The sequence below is a fragment of the Lepidothrix coronata genome, unplaced genomic scaffold (assembly GCF_001604755.1).
Source record: "Lepidothrix coronata isolate B3197 unplaced genomic scaffold, Lepidothrix_coronata-1.0 Scaffold234, whole genome shotgun sequence".
NCBI classification, from domain to species: Eukaryota; Metazoa; Chordata; class Aves; order Passeriformes; family Pipridae; genus Lepidothrix; species Lepidothrix coronata.
This window is the reverse complement of record NW_016690414.1, coordinates 546,021-563,911: the sequence shown is the minus strand read 5'-3', so window position 1 is coordinate 563,911 and position 17,891 is coordinate 546,021. Positions and strand designations below refer to the sequence as shown.

The 17,891-nt window shown below is 37.9% G+C and overlaps 1 protein-coding gene across 5 annotated transcripts in view; it reads left to right on the top strand.

Moving 5' to 3' along the window:
• The window catches only part of SLX4IP (SLX4 interacting protein), a 69,987-nt gene that overhangs the window by 17,091 nt on the left and 35,005 nt on the right, over positions 1-17,891 (top strand). For all 5 annotated transcript variants that reach the window (XM_017834528.1, XM_017834531.1, XM_017834529.1 and 2 more), the window contains exons 5-7: positions 1,543-1,549; positions 14,583-14,594; positions 17,706-17,715. In XM_017834528.1, the coding sequence (XP_017690017.1) occupies positions 1,543-1,549; positions 14,583-14,594; positions 17,706-17,715 (29 nt within the window). The remainder of the gene's footprint in view (positions 1-1,542; positions 1,550-14,582; positions 14,595-17,705; positions 17,716-17,891) is intronic.

Below are 17,891 nucleotides of genomic sequence, written 5' to 3'. Positions count from 1 at the left end.
GTTACAAATATCTGCAATCTTCTTTTCCCTAATGATTTCACAGTGCTCTCTCCTCGGTAAAGCATGAGAGGAGTAAGGCTTTGTTTTTTGTTAAAAAAAAGAAAAAAGAAAGTAGTTACAGGCGATTTTCCCAGTGGTTTCTAAGTAGATTAGCAACATCAATTTGCAGCAAAAATTAGCTAAGAACCAGCAAGTTAGAGATTGAAGACATTTGTGTACTAGAGCTGTGATATAATAGTTACACTTGTATCAAAATTAAAGTAATTTAATACCTTGGTGTGATTAAAGAATACAAGTGAAATTACCATAGTTTCAGAATGTCTTGGCTTTTAGCGATGGCAATGTTTGTTATTTTTAATTTCTTGATTTTTTTTTTCTCCTTTCTAAACAATGTAAAGGGAAGAAAAATTAACTTTTCTGCAACGCAAATCCTCTGTTTACTTTTAGAAAAGCTTTGTTTCGATTCATTTATTAATTACTTTTAGAAAAGGAAGCAAAGACGTGGGTATAAGTATGTTGTAATGCTCATTTTCAGAACCTTACATCTCAATGCTTCTAATACTTGCAGTCTGGCATTGATTGTAAGTATAATAGGTTATTTCATGCTGCTTGTCTTTATATTCCTGGTTATGATACTGAAATGTTAAGACCACACACAGACAACAAGATCTCCAGCCACTTACACATGTAAACAGTCTGGCTTTTTACAAAGTGGAAAAATATTTCTTGTGCAGTATTTTAACATGATCAGCATGTTAAGGCTCAATCTGCAACTGTGTCAACATTTCTTTGGCTGTAACCATTAATTCTGTAGCCTCTTGATAATATGTAAAATGTGAGACTGGTTTGTTTACTACTGGGATTTGTCAGCAATTACTGTCTGCATTTAGCTTAGTGCTTTCAAATATATAATAGATCAAAGACTTATTTTGCATCATCACTGTGGTTTTAGTAAAACAAAGGATTTTCCCCCCCCCCCCAGCTGGCTTTGGGCTCTTCAAAGGGCCATGGAGCAATAACTTTCATAAATATTGTTCTTATACCTGTTTGATATTAGTAGGCACAGGTACAATACATTAAATAACCTTCTATAACTGCTGGTGCACATGAATTTAGCTCCAGAGACAGGAACATGCATCCCTTTCTTGAGTTATCTTGAGACCTGGCATGGCCTCAACAGAGCTGGGAATCTTTGTTTTGTTTGTTTTTGTGTAATCAGTGCATGTTTTCAGCATTCTTATTACCATCAGGAACTGCAAGTGCTGTGGTCATGTGCAGTATTATCTAAGCCCCACCTAATTTCCAGCACAAAGAGTTGTGAGGATTACAAGTTCTGATTTGATTATAGCTAATAAGAGTAAGATGGCACAGAAGCATTTTAATGGACATCAGATCTGTTCAAATAATAAGTATTTGGGTTTCTTTTATCTCCGTTCTCGAAGTCTTTATAATATATTTATGAATTTAGTTTCAGGGTATCTTTGAGGTTTTACAGGTATCAAAAAAACCCGAAAATCCCAAACTTATTAGACAAATCTGCAGAACTTTGGTAAGGATTTTTTCTTTATTTAAAAGCAGGCTGTAAAATCACTAAAACTTGCCACTGCTCCTGAGAAGGTTGCCATTAATTAATTCCATTATCTCAGGGGCACTAGGTTAAAATATCTCACCTGAACTTTTCTTATAATTTTGTACAACTCAGAAGTTGCTGGTTTTTTAATGAGTATTTTATTTAAGAGATAAAAATAATGACACACCAATCCATAAGACTGACTCTTTAAAAATTCCAAAATGCAGATATTGCAATATGGATGAGGTAAATTACTGGAGGGAAGTTCAGTCTTAGAAGTAGTCAGCTGACAGAATAAAACTTTTAAAAGGCAAACTTGCATTTTTAAATTCACTATTATAAAGTGTTTAATAAATGTGTCACTATTAGTATGGGAGATTAGGAAAGCTTTCAGTTTGGAGATCACTGTCTTTTAGTTTTTAAGGCTTGAATGCTTTTTGCTGCTTAAATTCTGTTGCCATTACTGAACACCACTCAAACCATAAGTTTTGCTAAAATTTGAATGAATCTTTTGTCCAGTAAAACCCAAACATACTGTTCTCCCAAAAAGCATATGAACAAAGAGAATGGATGTATTTCATCATTCCTGCTCTGCTGTCTGGCCCAGCTTCATTTCCTTAAATATAAATTTAAGTGAGGCAGCAAGTGGTCTTTATCAGTTAGTTAAAACTGAGTTCTTGGTACTAGTTTTGTTTTTGAAGATTTTAAACATTGAACTTTTATTGTGAATTTTGTGCAAAGAATTGGTTTAATACAATAATTGGAACAGAATTTTTTACTATTTGTTTTCCCTGCAAAGGTTTTATTTTGGACATACCTACCAGCTACGTATCCAAGTCTTTTGAATGGTAACAAATCCCAGGCTTTAAGAAGCAGCAGTAATTGTAATTTGAGTTTTGTGATGAGCCCTTTTGCCCTTGGCTCAGGAATCTCCCCACTAAGTTGTACACATCTGGGAAAATCAGTTTACATTTATTCAGTAGATTCAATTTTTAGTTGGGAAAACCCTCTACTGAGAGGGAATCTCCAGTGAACTGAGTGGCCCCTGCTGCACTGGAGGTGAGAGGGGGGAAGAGGGATCCTGTCCAATCTGAAAGTAAAGAAAGGATGGGATGACCTAAACAAAAAACCCCAACAACAACAAATAGCAGACAAACCAGAAACTGCTGAAGGTCCCTGTTATTTATGGGGCAGGGACTGGGGGTGGCTGGTGTGAGAAGGGGCTCCAGGGATTTGGTAGTTTGGGCAAGGAATGGAGGCTGGTAGGAGAGCAGTGGAGCAGGAATGAGGAGAAAATTCCTTGTGGATGCCAGGGCTGGAGCAGGGGTGTGCAGGTGGTGTCAAGCTGAGAGCTGAACTAAGAGGTGATGTGGAGAGAAGGGTAGGAACAGGACAATAGTGTCCTGCTTGCCCTTTCTTTTCCCAAGGTATGGAGCAGCAGGACTAAACAGGAATTACCGATGGCTTGATAATGAGATGAGGATTAGGAGCAGTAAATTATATTCAAACTGATGGGAAATCTTGAGTGGCAAGATTAAGTGTTTTTGGCAGCTTGAAATAGGGAAGTGATTAGGAATATCCAGATGCTGGGAAGCATAAATTTTGAGGGATGATGAGCACAATTGTCTGCTTTATGTTTCGTGTTCCCCTTTGCACCCTGGGAGGAGAACCTGCAGCCCCTGAGGTGGCGCAGAGACACAAAATGTTTTATCCTTCCCCAGTGCTAATCCAAAGAAAGGCTGATGGTTTACTGCAGGTTAATTGTATTGATTCAGTGGGGGCAGATGTCTGTGGCGCTTCCCATCCAGCTGATTTCCCTGTGGGAGTCAACGTGTCACCATATGGGAGATTTTCCTTAATCAGTTTTCCACCTGCCCTTACCAAGGTCGTGTTCAGAAACTGTTTCACTTCCCAAATGTTCCTGCGGTTTCAAGGAGCGTGTGCGGTGTCCGTGACCTTTTCTGAAGTCTTTCTGTACTATTTTGTGGTTTCTGTTTTATCACTGCTTCACTCTGTGCATTTTTATACAGTTAGATAAAATATTTTATATGAAGAGGGTGTATTTCTCATAATGGCTTTTAAACACCTGAATTTTTCAGAAATACTTGGTTGATAAAAATCAAAGATTTTTTTGTAAGTTTATTTTTTTTTTTTGGTGTTTCTTTGAAAACCTAATGAAGGGAGGTTGAAGGCCATATTGAAAGACTTTAAAGCCAGCAAGATTTGGAGCATCAAATACTCTTATCATGTTACAGTAATTAATATTAATGAATTAAAATGTTTACACACCCTGATCTCCAGTGCTCTCTTTGATGTTAATTACTTTTCAGTAGATCATGAGTTCATTCTTCATATCAGGCAAGTAAGGAAATATTTCCTCTTCATTTACCTGTGTCCCTTAGCAACACAGGAGGTGTTAGTAGTTGATGAATAACATATATTTTTGCTGTATTTGTTATATGGAAATGCTTGTTTTCTCTCTTTTTAAAAAACTCTGAGTGGAACTTTGTTACTAAATTCAAGCAAAATATAATATAAAGATGCAAATACTTGGCCGTGGGTAAATATAATGAAGCTTAACAGTGTTCTTGGACGTGTTAAAGCCAAGTTGGTTTGTTTTCTTGCTCATGTGAATCAGATAAAAAGGACTTCACTCGTTCCTGTCGCTGTGGTTCCTGATGTCCAGGAGCTGTGATCTGTCATGTGCTGCCATCTCTTCCTTTTAGCAGACAGTTGTGCAGCTATCATGCCATCAGTTTTTTTCATTAAAAAGTGAACTGTTGCTTTCCAAAACATAATTCCCTCTCAGTCTGTAAAAGGGTAATTGCCTCTTAGTCTGTAAAGTAGATGTGTTGGGTTTTTTCCTGTTGAAATCCATGGAGGAAAAAGTAGTTTTTAACTTAATCTATAGAGTGCAGTCCTTCCTGTGTGGCTCTTGATAAAGATGCAGACTTGTAGGAAGTGAAAACTCAGCCATGGCTGTTCTAGCTCTGCAGGTATTGTTGAAGTTCCTTAGTTGGCACAGTCCTGTCTTTGGCAGGTGATTCTTGCAGCATGTGAGGGTTCATCCTTTGGTTTTGTTCCTGTGATTTTCACACTTAATTGTATGACAGTTTTGGGTTTTTGACCAGTGAAATCACATTATATCAGTAGCATCTGTTATCATGTGTTTTAGTGTAAGATTTCTGACTTCTGGTAGGCATTGCTTGGGTTCTATCAGAAATGTTCTTGCCGTGTACAAAGGGGCCTTTCCATCTTGTCAACTTGTCTTTTTGAACTCTGTGGATGTCCAGTAGTTTGGGCACAGGTGAGTATTGTAACTGGGAGAAAAGAAACTTTCTGCCCTGCAATATGATCTGTCTGTTGGAAGGATGGTTCATAGATCTGTTTATCTGCTCAGAATTTGACTATATTTTAAAATATATTCTTTTCCATTGCTACTCCTATTGGTGATACCCTTAGTTTCTGCAGCTGAGATGGACATTTTAAAAATACAATTTTTTCTTAAGCAGCTGTAACCAGAAATACATCCAGGAATCTTTCCTGTTTTAAAAGGGATTGTGAAAACAAGGTAATTAAACATAATGCAGCATTGTAAAGACTGTAGTCTTAAAAAAACTGCTTCTGTATTATGCAAAATTGATCTTTAGTTCTGCTTTCTGTGTGAGTAAAGGTGCTATTGGCAGATATGGTTTTCAGCTCTGGATTCCTTTTCTTCTAAAATTCCAACACTCTCTTGTAATATTGAACGGTAAGGATATTTAAAGCAGTTATTATTTAATTTCCCATGCATATGAAGTGAGAGTGCTTTTCAAAAACCCTTGGAAAGCAGACCTAAATACAAATCTTGTAACATTAAAACTTCAGTGGGCTCTGGCAGGTTACATTTCTTTCATACTTTTGTGTTTCCTTTGAAAGAAAAACTTTCCCAGATGGTCAGTGCAGGGTACTGAATGTGACCAGTAATTTCATGTAAGTTCATAGCCCTGTCAGAATTCCTTATTTGGATACTGAATTCTTTGCAGAGGCTTTTTCATTTTTATCTTTACACTATTAAATGAAGGCAAGTTGAGGGTAAGATTATCTGCAAGGTCACAGAGAAACTTAAAGCATGATGGACAAAGTATCCTCACCGAGCTGGAACTAGAAATAAACACCCAAAAGAAAGTATATGGCCATGCTGATAGTTATAAATGAAGTGTCAAGGTTTCAAATCTGGGAAAGTATCATCAGAATTTATAAAGTTCTACTTAAATAGTCCATTCTCCTCACTTCAGACATCTGTTACTGGTTATTGTTTGAGTGACCACCATGTACATTATACAAAAAGGAATGTGTTCTTTGTAAGATCTCTGCTAATGTGGCAGATAAAATCCCAGTGTTTGATAGCAGTGCCAAAGGGCAAAGAGGTGCTGAACAATATTCCTCATCTTTACCATAACTTTCCTTCCTGGAAAAACAGGCTTTGACAGTGGGAAAATGAAGAGTGAGATAAGGAGAGGTGGAAAGAGGCTTGGGAACTGAGAGTGATACAGACCAGAAGCAGGGGAAAAGTCTCCTCTTAGGCCGATGCACCAATAATTATTTTTCTTGTTGATTACAAATAGGAGTTATATCTCCATGCTGTGGCCATAAGTTAAAAGGACTAGCAAGTTAAGGAAGACTTGTTTTTGTTGGCATGTAGTGTAATCTGGGCCTAGTTTTTGCCTCTCTAGCAACTGGTTGTTGCCTTTTTTTAAAGAAAAATGCACCGTTTTGGTTAATGCAAAACACTGCATCAGTCTCAAAATTTCATTTTTCAGAGAATCAAATTATAATGATGGAACTGATGGAAATGATTTACTCCTTGTGAGATAGGAAGCAGTTGGCATTGAAGGTTCTCTTGTTTTTATTGATTATGGGTGTTAAATGACAGTGCAGCTGGTGGGGATGTTGTTGTCTGTGAACTTCATTTCTTTCCCCCTTGCAGAGCTAAGCAGGTGGATACAGGTTATGGAAAATTAGATTTTATTGCAGACATGTTAAGTAATTCAGTTTTAATTTTCCATTTTAACATCTTGCTGGGTAGACACAAACATTGCAATTAAGCAAGATTTGATTCAGCCAGGTGACATCTTAGATGCCCCATAATAGATGGCAAGAGCTTAAGTTATTGAGCTGCCTTCTGCTGTCAGTAAAACTGACAGCACTTGCCTGTTTAGAAGGTGCATTAAGGAGGAATTGTGACCTTGGGAGGTGTGGAGAAAGTCTTGAATGATGAATTTAAATTCAGGAAAAATGTCATGAAGAATTAGGAGACAGAGAATCTATTTTGAGATAGATTTACTGATAGAGCAAGGAGAAAAAGAATGGTAAATATAGAAATACATGTAATTTTGGATAGAAAATGATAAAAATAAAGGAATTTTAAGGGACTGTTTTATACAGTTATTAGCTTATGTACAGAAGGTGGGTTTTTTTTCCAGCAGTTTGGTTCAGTGGGGGGGGAATCTGGGAGACAAGTGAAGTAGAATGAGTTACCTAAGGGAGAAGGCACTGGCTTGAACAAGATTCTCTGTATTTGCACACAATGGGAGAGGGTGCCAAGATGCATTTGTAGAGTTTTACTATTTACTAATATGTTAAAAAGCTGAAATCTTTGAAGCAGATGCATTAGCAGATGCATTAACTAATTGTCCAGTTTCATAGTGTTCTTAGCTGCAAAAGAAACAACAGATATTAATGTAGTTGTTTGTTTTAGTCAGTCTGTACTCTGCACTGGAAGAAGAACACAGCCAGATTTTGCCATATGTGAGAATAATAAACTTTGGCAGATGTTGCTCTTATTAAACTGCCCTAGTTCCATGTATCTGTGAGTGCCTCCTGTGACAGGACTAAGAAAATTGTCAGATCAATGTCTAAATCTGTATTGGGTCAATTAACACAAACTCCCTTGGGGCAGAATGAATGGATACCTGGATTTGGGTAGTACAGTGGGGGAAAAGTCAAAATACCCATTGTAAGGAGAAGTCATGCACAGTGACCTTCTGGTGTCTTTACAGGAATTAGTGAGTGTAAGGAACAGGGAGATCTGGCTACTGTAACCCATTCAGATTCTCCACAAGGTGCTTCACCAAAGGCTCTTCAAGTGGGCTGATAAAGAAGGTCCTTACACAGATTCCCTGGCTGAAGGATAAAGGGGGGTGGAGGCAATACTGGAGTTGGACAGGGAACTCTGGGGCAGACACTGTGTTTGTCAAGGACCTGAGAAACAAAGCTGACAGTGCAGGTTGGCAAAAAATCAGAGTATTGAGTGAGTGTACAATTAAATGACAGAGAATAGATCAAATGCAATGTGTGTGTGGGTGAGGGAGAACAGCTTCAAACTAAGGGATGTGATTGATGGGTTCTGAACACAGGACCAGCACACAGGAATGACTTCCTGAAGTTCATGGTATTTTCTGGAAGCGTCAGCTCCGTTCACAGCAGCGTTTAAAAAAAAAAAAATCAAAATCAATTTGGGGAATTAGGAACTGAGTGAAGCAAACACAAGTAAAACCATCACTGTGCCATGGTACAGATGAGGGCACAACCTCTTTTCAAACACTACCTTTGCTGATAGTTCTCCACAGTGGAATTAAGAGCATTAGTGCGAGGTAGGGAACTTCTTCAGTATAAGGAGCAATTTAACACTCTCAGGCTTGGAGGAGAGAAAGCTGGAGGTGAGTGGATAGGGAATAACAGTGGCCTGTTAAATTGTGGGTGGGAGGAAGAGATAAATAAGAAATGTCTGTTTGTTCTAATTTAACAAGCAAGAGTATTTAATTAAATCAATATGATGGTTTGAAATGAACTAGAACATACAATTCCTGATGAGTGTGTTATTGGTTTTGGGGGACTGCTTGCCACAGGATTTTGTGGATGCAAGAATTCAAGCGGTTTTATAAACCAGTTTAACAAATTCTGGGAGAAGACAATTTCTGGTGACTTCCAAATACAGATGCAGCCTCTAAAACCTCAGAATCTCATGTTGACAAATGTCTAATACATCTACTGAGTAAACTATCACTATTTGCTTATGTTTTTTAAGCTTTTTGTGTAGACTTCTACTACTTGTTACTGTCAGAGCAGAGGGGTCATTATGGATCTTTGGACTGACCCAGTGTAGCTTTTTATATATTTAATGTCTGCATTTTGTTGCATAAAGTCAGCACTATTTATAATTTTCAATGATTTTAATGTTTTCCACGTGTGTTAGGATTGCTGCTAATTATCACTGGAATTTTTATAAACATAAATGTGGGAAATATTTCCCACATATTCCCAATTAGTAACATAATCCACGGGAAATTTGGAAAAAAAAAAAAGAAAAAAAGAAAAAGGCTTTGAAATGTAAAACTTCTCTGAAATCTTGGGAGCCTGTTGTTTCTATTAGTCTTCATAATAGGTGAAAATGAGCAATAGTGTCTGTACATTGTGTTTTTCACAAGTGTTTTTCCTTGGGTTTTCATTTTGTGATTGACCACATGTGAATATGATACCTATCAGTGCACTTGGTGTGAAAAAGAATTATAGAAACCCACAAAACCACAGCTGTAGGTTAAGCTGTACTTATGTAAAATACTGAGTTTGTTTCTTTGAATATTTGTTTTATGTTAGAAAGAATCACAATTAGTTTGGATCTTCTCTTCCTCTGTTAGAAGAGACTGGAGTCAATTAACTAATTTTTATAAAACTTTAGGAGCAAAATGGTTGGCACTTCACCTCTCCCAACCTGAGAAGCTGAGCTGTGGGAAGAGGAATATTTGCAGAAGAAATCACTGTGTTACAACTTTTGGCTGTGCTTGCAGGGTGCGTGTAAATACTGATTAATGTCACACCTGCCTTCCCTGGAGGTCAGGGAGATGTTCCTGGTGCCTCCTGAAGGGCTGCTGTTGGAACACAGTCAGGTGCACTTTTCCAGCTGCATCTGATTCCAGTTAAGGTCTTGTCATCCCCACCTGCTTTTCATTGCCCTGTTCTCCTCCCAGAGGTTACCATTTTGGTGTGCCAGGAGAGATATAGGAGTAGTCTCTTCCTATTTATTTCTGTCAGTCTCAGTAGTTTTTAGGGTGCATTTTAAAACAGATGTTGAATCGATGCTGGTTTAGGTGGGGGACAGTTATACCTGTTCAGTTCTGGAAGAAGTAAGATGGAGGCAGACAGGGGCAAGGACAGGAAAATGGGAAAATAACTTCCTTAGCAGGTTAAGTTTTAGCCCAAGCAGCCTTTCTGGTGACAAACACACCACCAGGAATCAGTGATACTTTTCACAACTTGTTGTTGCTTGTCGCCAACCCTTCAGTGTTCAACTGTGTTAATATTTTACATATTTTTATAAATGGCTTGTTTCTCCTATTCCTTTTGTATCCATTTTTCTTTATGCACAAAGTCTATTTATTGCATACTCTGTTCAATGCCAGATGAAAAGAATTCTTTTCCGTGGATATCAAAAAACCCCTTATATTCCTTTGCTTGCCAGCTGGTAATTGCTTGAGGTTTGTGCTGATCATTTCGAAATGTGATGTATTCTCCGTCACCTGATTCTGCTTTTTCAGCAATGAGATTTAGAGCATTACTTATTCACTTGAAAGACTCATCTGTTTCCCTCCCTGTACTTTTGTAGATAAAGCATTGAATATTTTGTGGAACTCTCCTCTCCCTCTGCCCTGTGTTGACATATATACTCCCACTTAATAGAAGGATTTTGTGCAAAGGGTGTCACTTTTGTAATGTGCCTTTTTCAGCAGTGAATCACTTTTTTTCTTATGGTTTTTCTGAAAAAGCTTTCTTGCAGTTCTGCAACTTTCCTGGCTTAGCTTAGACAAATTAGTTAAAGCACAGAGTTAAAAAGTACTTCTTTTATGTACTTGGAAAATGCAACATTTCAACCACTTAAGCAAGTTTAGCACTATTAAGAAGTTTGGCTTGATATTACTTTGGGTTTTTTTGCAAATAAAAACCACTTTTGCTTTATGTATTTGTGTTAAAGTATGAGCATCTGTAATCAATGCATCTTCAATCTGTTAAGTTATTTTGGCATAAAGATTTAGCATCTGCAAATATTTTATATTGAAACGTGCTGCAGATGTTGGGTTTGGTTTTCAGTTGCAGTAGCTGCATGTGGTAGGTAATGTTTTCATGGGAGGGAGGGCAGGGAGTGAATTTCTGAGCAGGTGAGACCTTGTCTTTTAGAATTAAAAGGAATCCAAAACAATTGCAAAGTTGGGGGACAGGGAACAGTTTCCTGTGCAGGACCTGCCCTCACTTCCCCGTTCTGTTTTTGGGAGAGGGAAGTCGGCCCATCCCTGCAGCTGTTGTACAATAAACTTGGGAAATATCTTCCTGGTGCATCATGTGCTGGGGAACTGCTGCTCCCTTCTTCAGAAGATACTGAGGGTGGTGTCTTTTTGCCTTAATTTTTATTTCACTTAATTTTCTAGTCATGACCAGCATATGCAGAAACATAAAATCAGAAGGTACGTTACTAAGCTCCTCAGCCCTTCTGTATGGTGGTTCTTTTCATGCTGAACATATCCCTCAGTAGCTTCCAGTACATACTTGATGACCTTTTGTTGATACTTTAAAGTTTGGCTCATTAATATTAAAATGGAGCGTGTACAGCATGTATGTGAAAACCTGTGAAAATCGTTTAACGAGTTAAAGGTCTGAAAAAAACCCTCAAGCCTTTTTATTACTGGCTGTGATTTCTTCAGAAAATTATATCGTTGTGTTACTGGTGGTGATCTTTAGATTTTTGGAAGCTTTAGTCATCACTGCTTTTTCTTAGCAGGCCTCAAGCAAGCCCTTGTATGTATTATGAACCTCTAATCATTCTAATTGTTTTGATACCTATTACAGTAGCATTTGATAATTACAAAATAAACAATTCAGATGTGCAGAGTGTTTTGCATAGGCTATGTGCTAGTTCCTTTGTCTTTCCACCAGGGCAAGAAATTAAATCCCAGCACTGACTTTCTGCAACCACAGAGAATGTCCCGTGTTCCAGTTTAGTACAGCACCTACAAGGCAATTCTTCTCCTCATGAATCCCTCTCATAATCCCTAACTTTTGTTGTTTATAGCTCAGGGTGAGGGCCAGGTAAGGAAATAATCTTTACTTGCACCCACTTACCGGTGGTCAGGTGATGCACAATAATGTGTTAACCTGCGTCTGAGCCCTAGGAAATGTCCTTAAAATTTGCAATTACAAATTAATGGCATTCAGGTAGGTTGGGAATGTGCTCAGCTATCCAGTGAATATGGCTGCTCACCCTTCCCAGCCCCAAGTGTCATGAAAGCAGGTTGCTGCAGAGAAGGGTATTTCATCATTGCTTCCTAGCTATGATTGAAAAAAATACCATCGTTTTTACAATAATATTTTACAACAAAAGGGTGAAAGCAGCTTGTTGGAATCTCAGCTTATCTTTTTTATTATCTTGAACAAATACTGTGCTGCTATTTCTGTTTTTCTGGATCAGTCCTGACACAGGCAGGGACATGGTGTATATCCTTTCAAAACAATGGTGAGATTGCACTGTTACTTGGAGACTTTGCCCCAAGGAAAAACTTGCTTTTTGCAATTGTTTGAGCTCCAGCTCCACGGCTCCTTTCAATACGTGGGCTACAAAACCTCCTCCGGAACTGGGATCAGACCAGCACAGATTGACAACCCAAATTAAGCTTAATTCTCTCATGCAATTTAGGCCTCTTTTTCAACATTGTACCTGATAGAGCAGTTCTCCAAGCCCAGTTCAGATGTTTAGATTAAGTAATTGCTGCTTAGCCTGACTGTGGGTGATGAACTGAAGGGCTCTGTTTGCACTGCAGGATTCTTACGTTGCTAAAAACATTCAGGTCCTTTACCTGGGCACATACTGAGGGTTTTCTGAAGGAGTTGTCTTCGTTAATTTATTTTAATCTGTTGATTTGGGTGGATCTCTTGCAATTATGTGCTTTAACAACAGCATATTAGTCCTTAATTTGGAAGTCTCCAGTATCATACACAGCTCCATCAGGTTTCAAACTCCTTAGATTTTTTTTTTTTTTATGTTTTCCTAAGGGTTGAATCATTCACAAGTATTTCTTGTTTTCTTTTTCCCATCATTTCTTAAGTTTAATATCCTGTCCATCTGCATCTGTTAAGAGTCTAAAATGCTGCCTTGATGTTGCATCCGAGTTTCATGTGTTGTCAGAGCACATTTATCAAAGGTTTGTTCTAAAGGCTTGTTCTCTGCTTACACCTCTTTGCTTGGCATGGGAACCTCTCAGTGTGATCTTAATGTGCCTATAGCTTATTGATTCCATTTTCAGATAACTACTTCCTTTCTTCCACTCAGACACCAGAAAATTAAACACTCCTCCCTTTAGGAATTTCTCATTCATAAACTATACTCCTAAAAAAAAAGCAAGCCAACCACTTGTGAAAGATTAGTTAGATATAACCCATATTCAGGTTATAAAAGGGGGAATTTCCTCCCTGCTTTTGGAAAGTCTGAATGCATTTTAGGTTGTCCAATTCCTGCTGAATCTATGTATAATTTAGTACAGCTATTTTTGAGGATTGATCTGCAAGTTACCCTTGCCCTTGATTTGCTGCTCCCTCTTTACTGTGGCAGAGTGACCCCATAGATCTTTGAAAGCAGGGAATTTAAAAGATCTAGGTGATGTTAGCTGATGGCTATAACCCTTTAACAAGAAGGATTTATTTGTCAAAACTGTTCTACAACTTTCATAAATTAATTTCTTGACAAAGTACAAGCCTTGTACAATTTCCAGAACCAAGCAGTTCTTATCCAGAAGAGAGAAAAGGTCAAAAGTGGAATATACCTTTTTTTCTTTTCCCTGGCATTTGCATCATATTTCTTGAGCATTCTGAAGAATGGACTTGTGTCATAAATAATTCCTAGAGGGATCTTGCTTGTGGCTCCTTCTGGAGCCTCCTCTCTGATCTGTTATGCTCTGCTTCTGAATCAGCTGGTGAGGAATCCTTTTACAATTACCAGTTCCTCTCATTAGGTGACCTTCTGATTAATCTCATGACAGTAAAACCACTCACTGGTGACCTGATGGTTTATAAACACCCTTGAAACAGAGAGTTGAAAAAACACCTTGCTTTGAGCAGTAACCAGGGAAACACTATTTCTGTGCAGCTTGACTGTATCCTGACAAATAAAAGGTCAATTATTGCTGTAGAACAGAAAAAGTCAAAATATTGAAAGTCATTGGTGGTAAAAGTACAACCAGAAGGAAGACACATCATTTTCTTTGGGGTCAGAAAGATAAAGGAGGAGAACAAACTTTTTTTTCTGAAAAGCCTGGAAAAAGTGAATTTTGTCATAATATAGTTGGCACAGTGCATAGGCCAGTGACAATACATAATTATACTTAACGCTGTAGATGTTTGAATCGCTGGATTCAGTGTAGAACATTTACTGATTTTCAGAAAGAAAAAGAATGGAAAATATTGAAATTTTCCTCTTTGTTTTAAGGCAAGATATTTCACATAAGGTCCTTATGTATGTTTTATTTTATTTTTTTTTTCCCCAAAATCTCTTGGCTCTGCTTTTGCCACCTGGAGATTGATGCTGCCTCCTATCAGTTATGTCACAACGCCAAAAAAGGGCTTCCAAATTCATCTTTGAGTGGTCACTGGGATATAGTCTATTTTTTTTTTAACTGTTGACATCATCTGAGACTATAACTAATTACCACTGTGATTAATTAGCCCACTTCTCAGGGAGGAGGAAACAGTAGAAAGAAACAGTCCCTACGTGTTTATCCTGAAGAACTCAAGTTGTGCAGTGTAGGACACGCTTCTCTCCCAGTAGAACCGGGAAACACGGTTCAAAATTGACTTTATTCAAATTGATTGTAAGCAAAGCAAGGCTTATAAACAAAGTCCCCAAGCTTTTGGTGCCACAAAGACCATTCTGAGATGAAGCAGAGATGGCAAACTCCTGCTGCCACCCTGGGGGTGTCACCTGTGTTTGCAGCTCTCCTGGTGGGAAGGAAAAGCAGGGTGACAGTTCCAGCTCGGCTCCTTCCCGCCCAGCCCCAAATCCAGCCAAACCATCAGATGTTTCTGTTTTAGCTAAGCTACAATTAATTCTGACCCTGCAGCCCACATCTGCCGAGTAATCCCAGAAGTGGGAAACACTAATACGTGTCATGGGAAGCTGGTTCTCCAGCCCTGTCTGCTTTAATGATGCAGCACATTTGGAGTGGTGTCACCGAACACAAACTCACCGTGTTTATCCCCAGCAGCCCAAGGATTTTTTGTTTATAAGGGCTGGTTTTATGCCGTTTGAAGTGATGCAGTTTAAAGAAATGAGAGCACCACGTAGGAGCCCACTGATTGTAAAAATCAGTATAGCAATAAAAAGTCCTTATTTGGGTGATTTGCAAAAATAGTTCACCATCTAATATGTGCTTATTTCAAGGTTTGAACAGGTTATGAGCAGATGACTTCCCTTGACTGACTTAGCCCTGTGTTGGTTTTTATTCTGTTTATGTTACATGGCTGGTTATCCTTTCAACATGCAGAATCTATAAAGTGTTTGATGTATTTGTATAAACAATTTGATTTCTGAAAGCATGTTCTGAATTAGATGCCGTTACTGTACAACAATACACCGTCAACATTCTGAGAGCATTTAAAGCCCTTTGTTTAGTGACACAATGAATGTCATCAGACTGTTTCAGTAAGAATGCAGACATTAAAAACAGCTTGTAAAAATGAAGAGTTTTTGAATTCTAGAATTATAGGGGATATCAAATGAGTGCATCTGTTTCTGCCTTTAATTTTTCGGTGAAATGTTTTCCTATTGATTTTTGACAAATGTTTTTTCCCATCAAATCAGGCACTCAGGTTTCAGTTTTGACCATCACACCTCTAAAAACAATATTCAGTGCAAATTTTGAGACTGGTGTTTGAAAGCATGAAATGAAAGGTTGCTGTTCTTTTTGTTTGCCTTTCGGTTACGGTACTTACGAATCACGAGTTGCTTCTTGCAGCCACACTGACTGGAAACACTTCATTTCCTCTCAGATAAAAGCTACTATTTGCATGGAATGAAATGTCATCAGAATAAAAATAAAAATTGCTTAGAAACTTCTGTAAGATCATCAAATCTGTTAATATAAACAATGTACATTTTTCTTCCACTTTCTTCTGTTCCTCTCAATTATTTCTATTGGCATTTAGTCTGTACTGTTCTTTGAAGTATGACAAGTGTTTGGTGTGTTTGTAGTATCTTAATTTTAACTGTTCCATTATATAATTTCAAATATGGTTCGTTATTTTCTTTTTTTCCATTTGTTTCAAGATTGGCAACTGAGACAAGCGTTGCCATTCAGAAGAAAATAATTACAAACTTTATCCCTTCTTGAAAAACAGGTCTGTACTTTGCATCTGTATCTATATATAAAGTTTCTGGAGTCAATAGAAAATGATGCCATTTAACATGTAGCATTTGATAATTTGAATTTTCTTGATGTATCAAATACTTGTTGGTTGTTATAAGTGCTGAGCCATGAATAATTTACTGGCTTTCACTTTATAATCTGCAGCGTCTGCTGACTTTGAAGTTCAGTAGTCAACTTAAAGTTTGCTGGAGCTGACTAATGATTCACCAGAGATTTTGGAGAGATATTTTGTCATCCATTTAAAGCTTGGAAAGGTTTGCTGTTGCAGCCATCTGGTAATTCTTGGTTCTCTGGAGGAAAGAGAAGCCTTTTGATACAATAGATCAAAGCATTCTGCTCTTTCAGTGACTGATACCTATAAGTAACTTAGAAGTTTCTCAAAATGATTTCCCAATGCCTGTCTCATTTGCCAAACTTTTGCATTCTAGCTACGTTCCAATATTGGTCATGAATTAGATTTTAACTGTATTTGAATCATTATTTCAATACCTTTGTGCATAATTTACAGATCTAAGTGTTTTGTAAACCCAGAGGTTTTTAATTTACCAAATATGCTGTCATGGTTAATAAGATTGATGGTAAATCTTGTTCTTTGTGCTAATTGTACACCAACAGCTGTACTTGTGCTATACCATAAACCTGACTTACAGACTGGGTGATGTACAACTAAAACTGTCTATCACACTATTTTTAGAGCTAACTCTGTTAGCAGTTGGAATTCTGAGGTTGGGGTGTGCAGATGTTTGGCAGGGAAGGGCAAACATGGAGAGACTGAGCGAGGACAGGAAGGGAGCCCTGCAATGGCCACTTGAAAGGAGCCAAATCTCCCTCTGGATGGTGGGGGCACATTTGAGGTCTGTCTGGAATCAGGATGTTGTTTCTGTTCCATCAGACATTCCGGATGTGCAATTGCCATGACCACACATGTCCAGTCTTCTCTGAGAGGGAGTTTATTGCATCACAGGCAGCCAAACCAGAATGATGAAATTCGCTCTTCCCTTCCCTGTTGTTTGATTCAGGGGTGTCTGACTGAGATTTGGTGCTGAGTTAGAGTAGGAAAAAGGACCCATTAGTTTGAAATGCTCCCTATCCCTGTGCAGGGAAAGAGGCAGGGATGAGTTAGTGCCCAGTGGAACTGGGGTGTGTTTGTGCCATTCACTCTTCCTTGTATTAGTTCATTGTAATGACTGATGTACTGAAGAAAGAAAAGAATTAAACCTCATGTGTCACATTGTCCTCAATGAAAGTTAATCAAGGAACTTCAGAAATAGCTGATGTGCCTTGGGATGTCACCTATATCATCCTAATAACTATATAAATATATATAAAACTACATATAACCATAGTAACTATAACATCCTAACAGCTGTATATAGTGTATATAGGGGGAACCTTATTATTTAACCAAAGTATAGCATTGCCTGGATGACAGATGTGGTAACTGCCTAATATTCATTGATAAATCCTTCAGAGTTACTGTTCTTTACGTTAGGTAGGTTAGAGAGGAAAAGACCTCCAATAGGCTGAATTTTTAAGGAATTAGTACAATCAAAATGCAAACTAGATGACTAATATGGTACCAGATTTTCAGAAAATAGAGTGATGGGAGTTTGGTGAAGGAAATTAAACAAAATTAAAATTTGCTTGAACTCAGATTTAAAAATGTCATTTAGGTAGCAGGAGAAAATTCCATGTTCTTATGCTTGTTGCTATTGTTTAAAGTTTTCAGTGAGCTCTGGTGCTCTTGTTTCTTATGAAGTCCACAAACAATGATAAAGTTGTAATTCCATAACTTCATAAACTTCCACAGTTGAATGTTCTGCCTGCTGTATCTCGGAATCAGATGGATATGCTTACCTGCTTGTTTATCTCCTTGT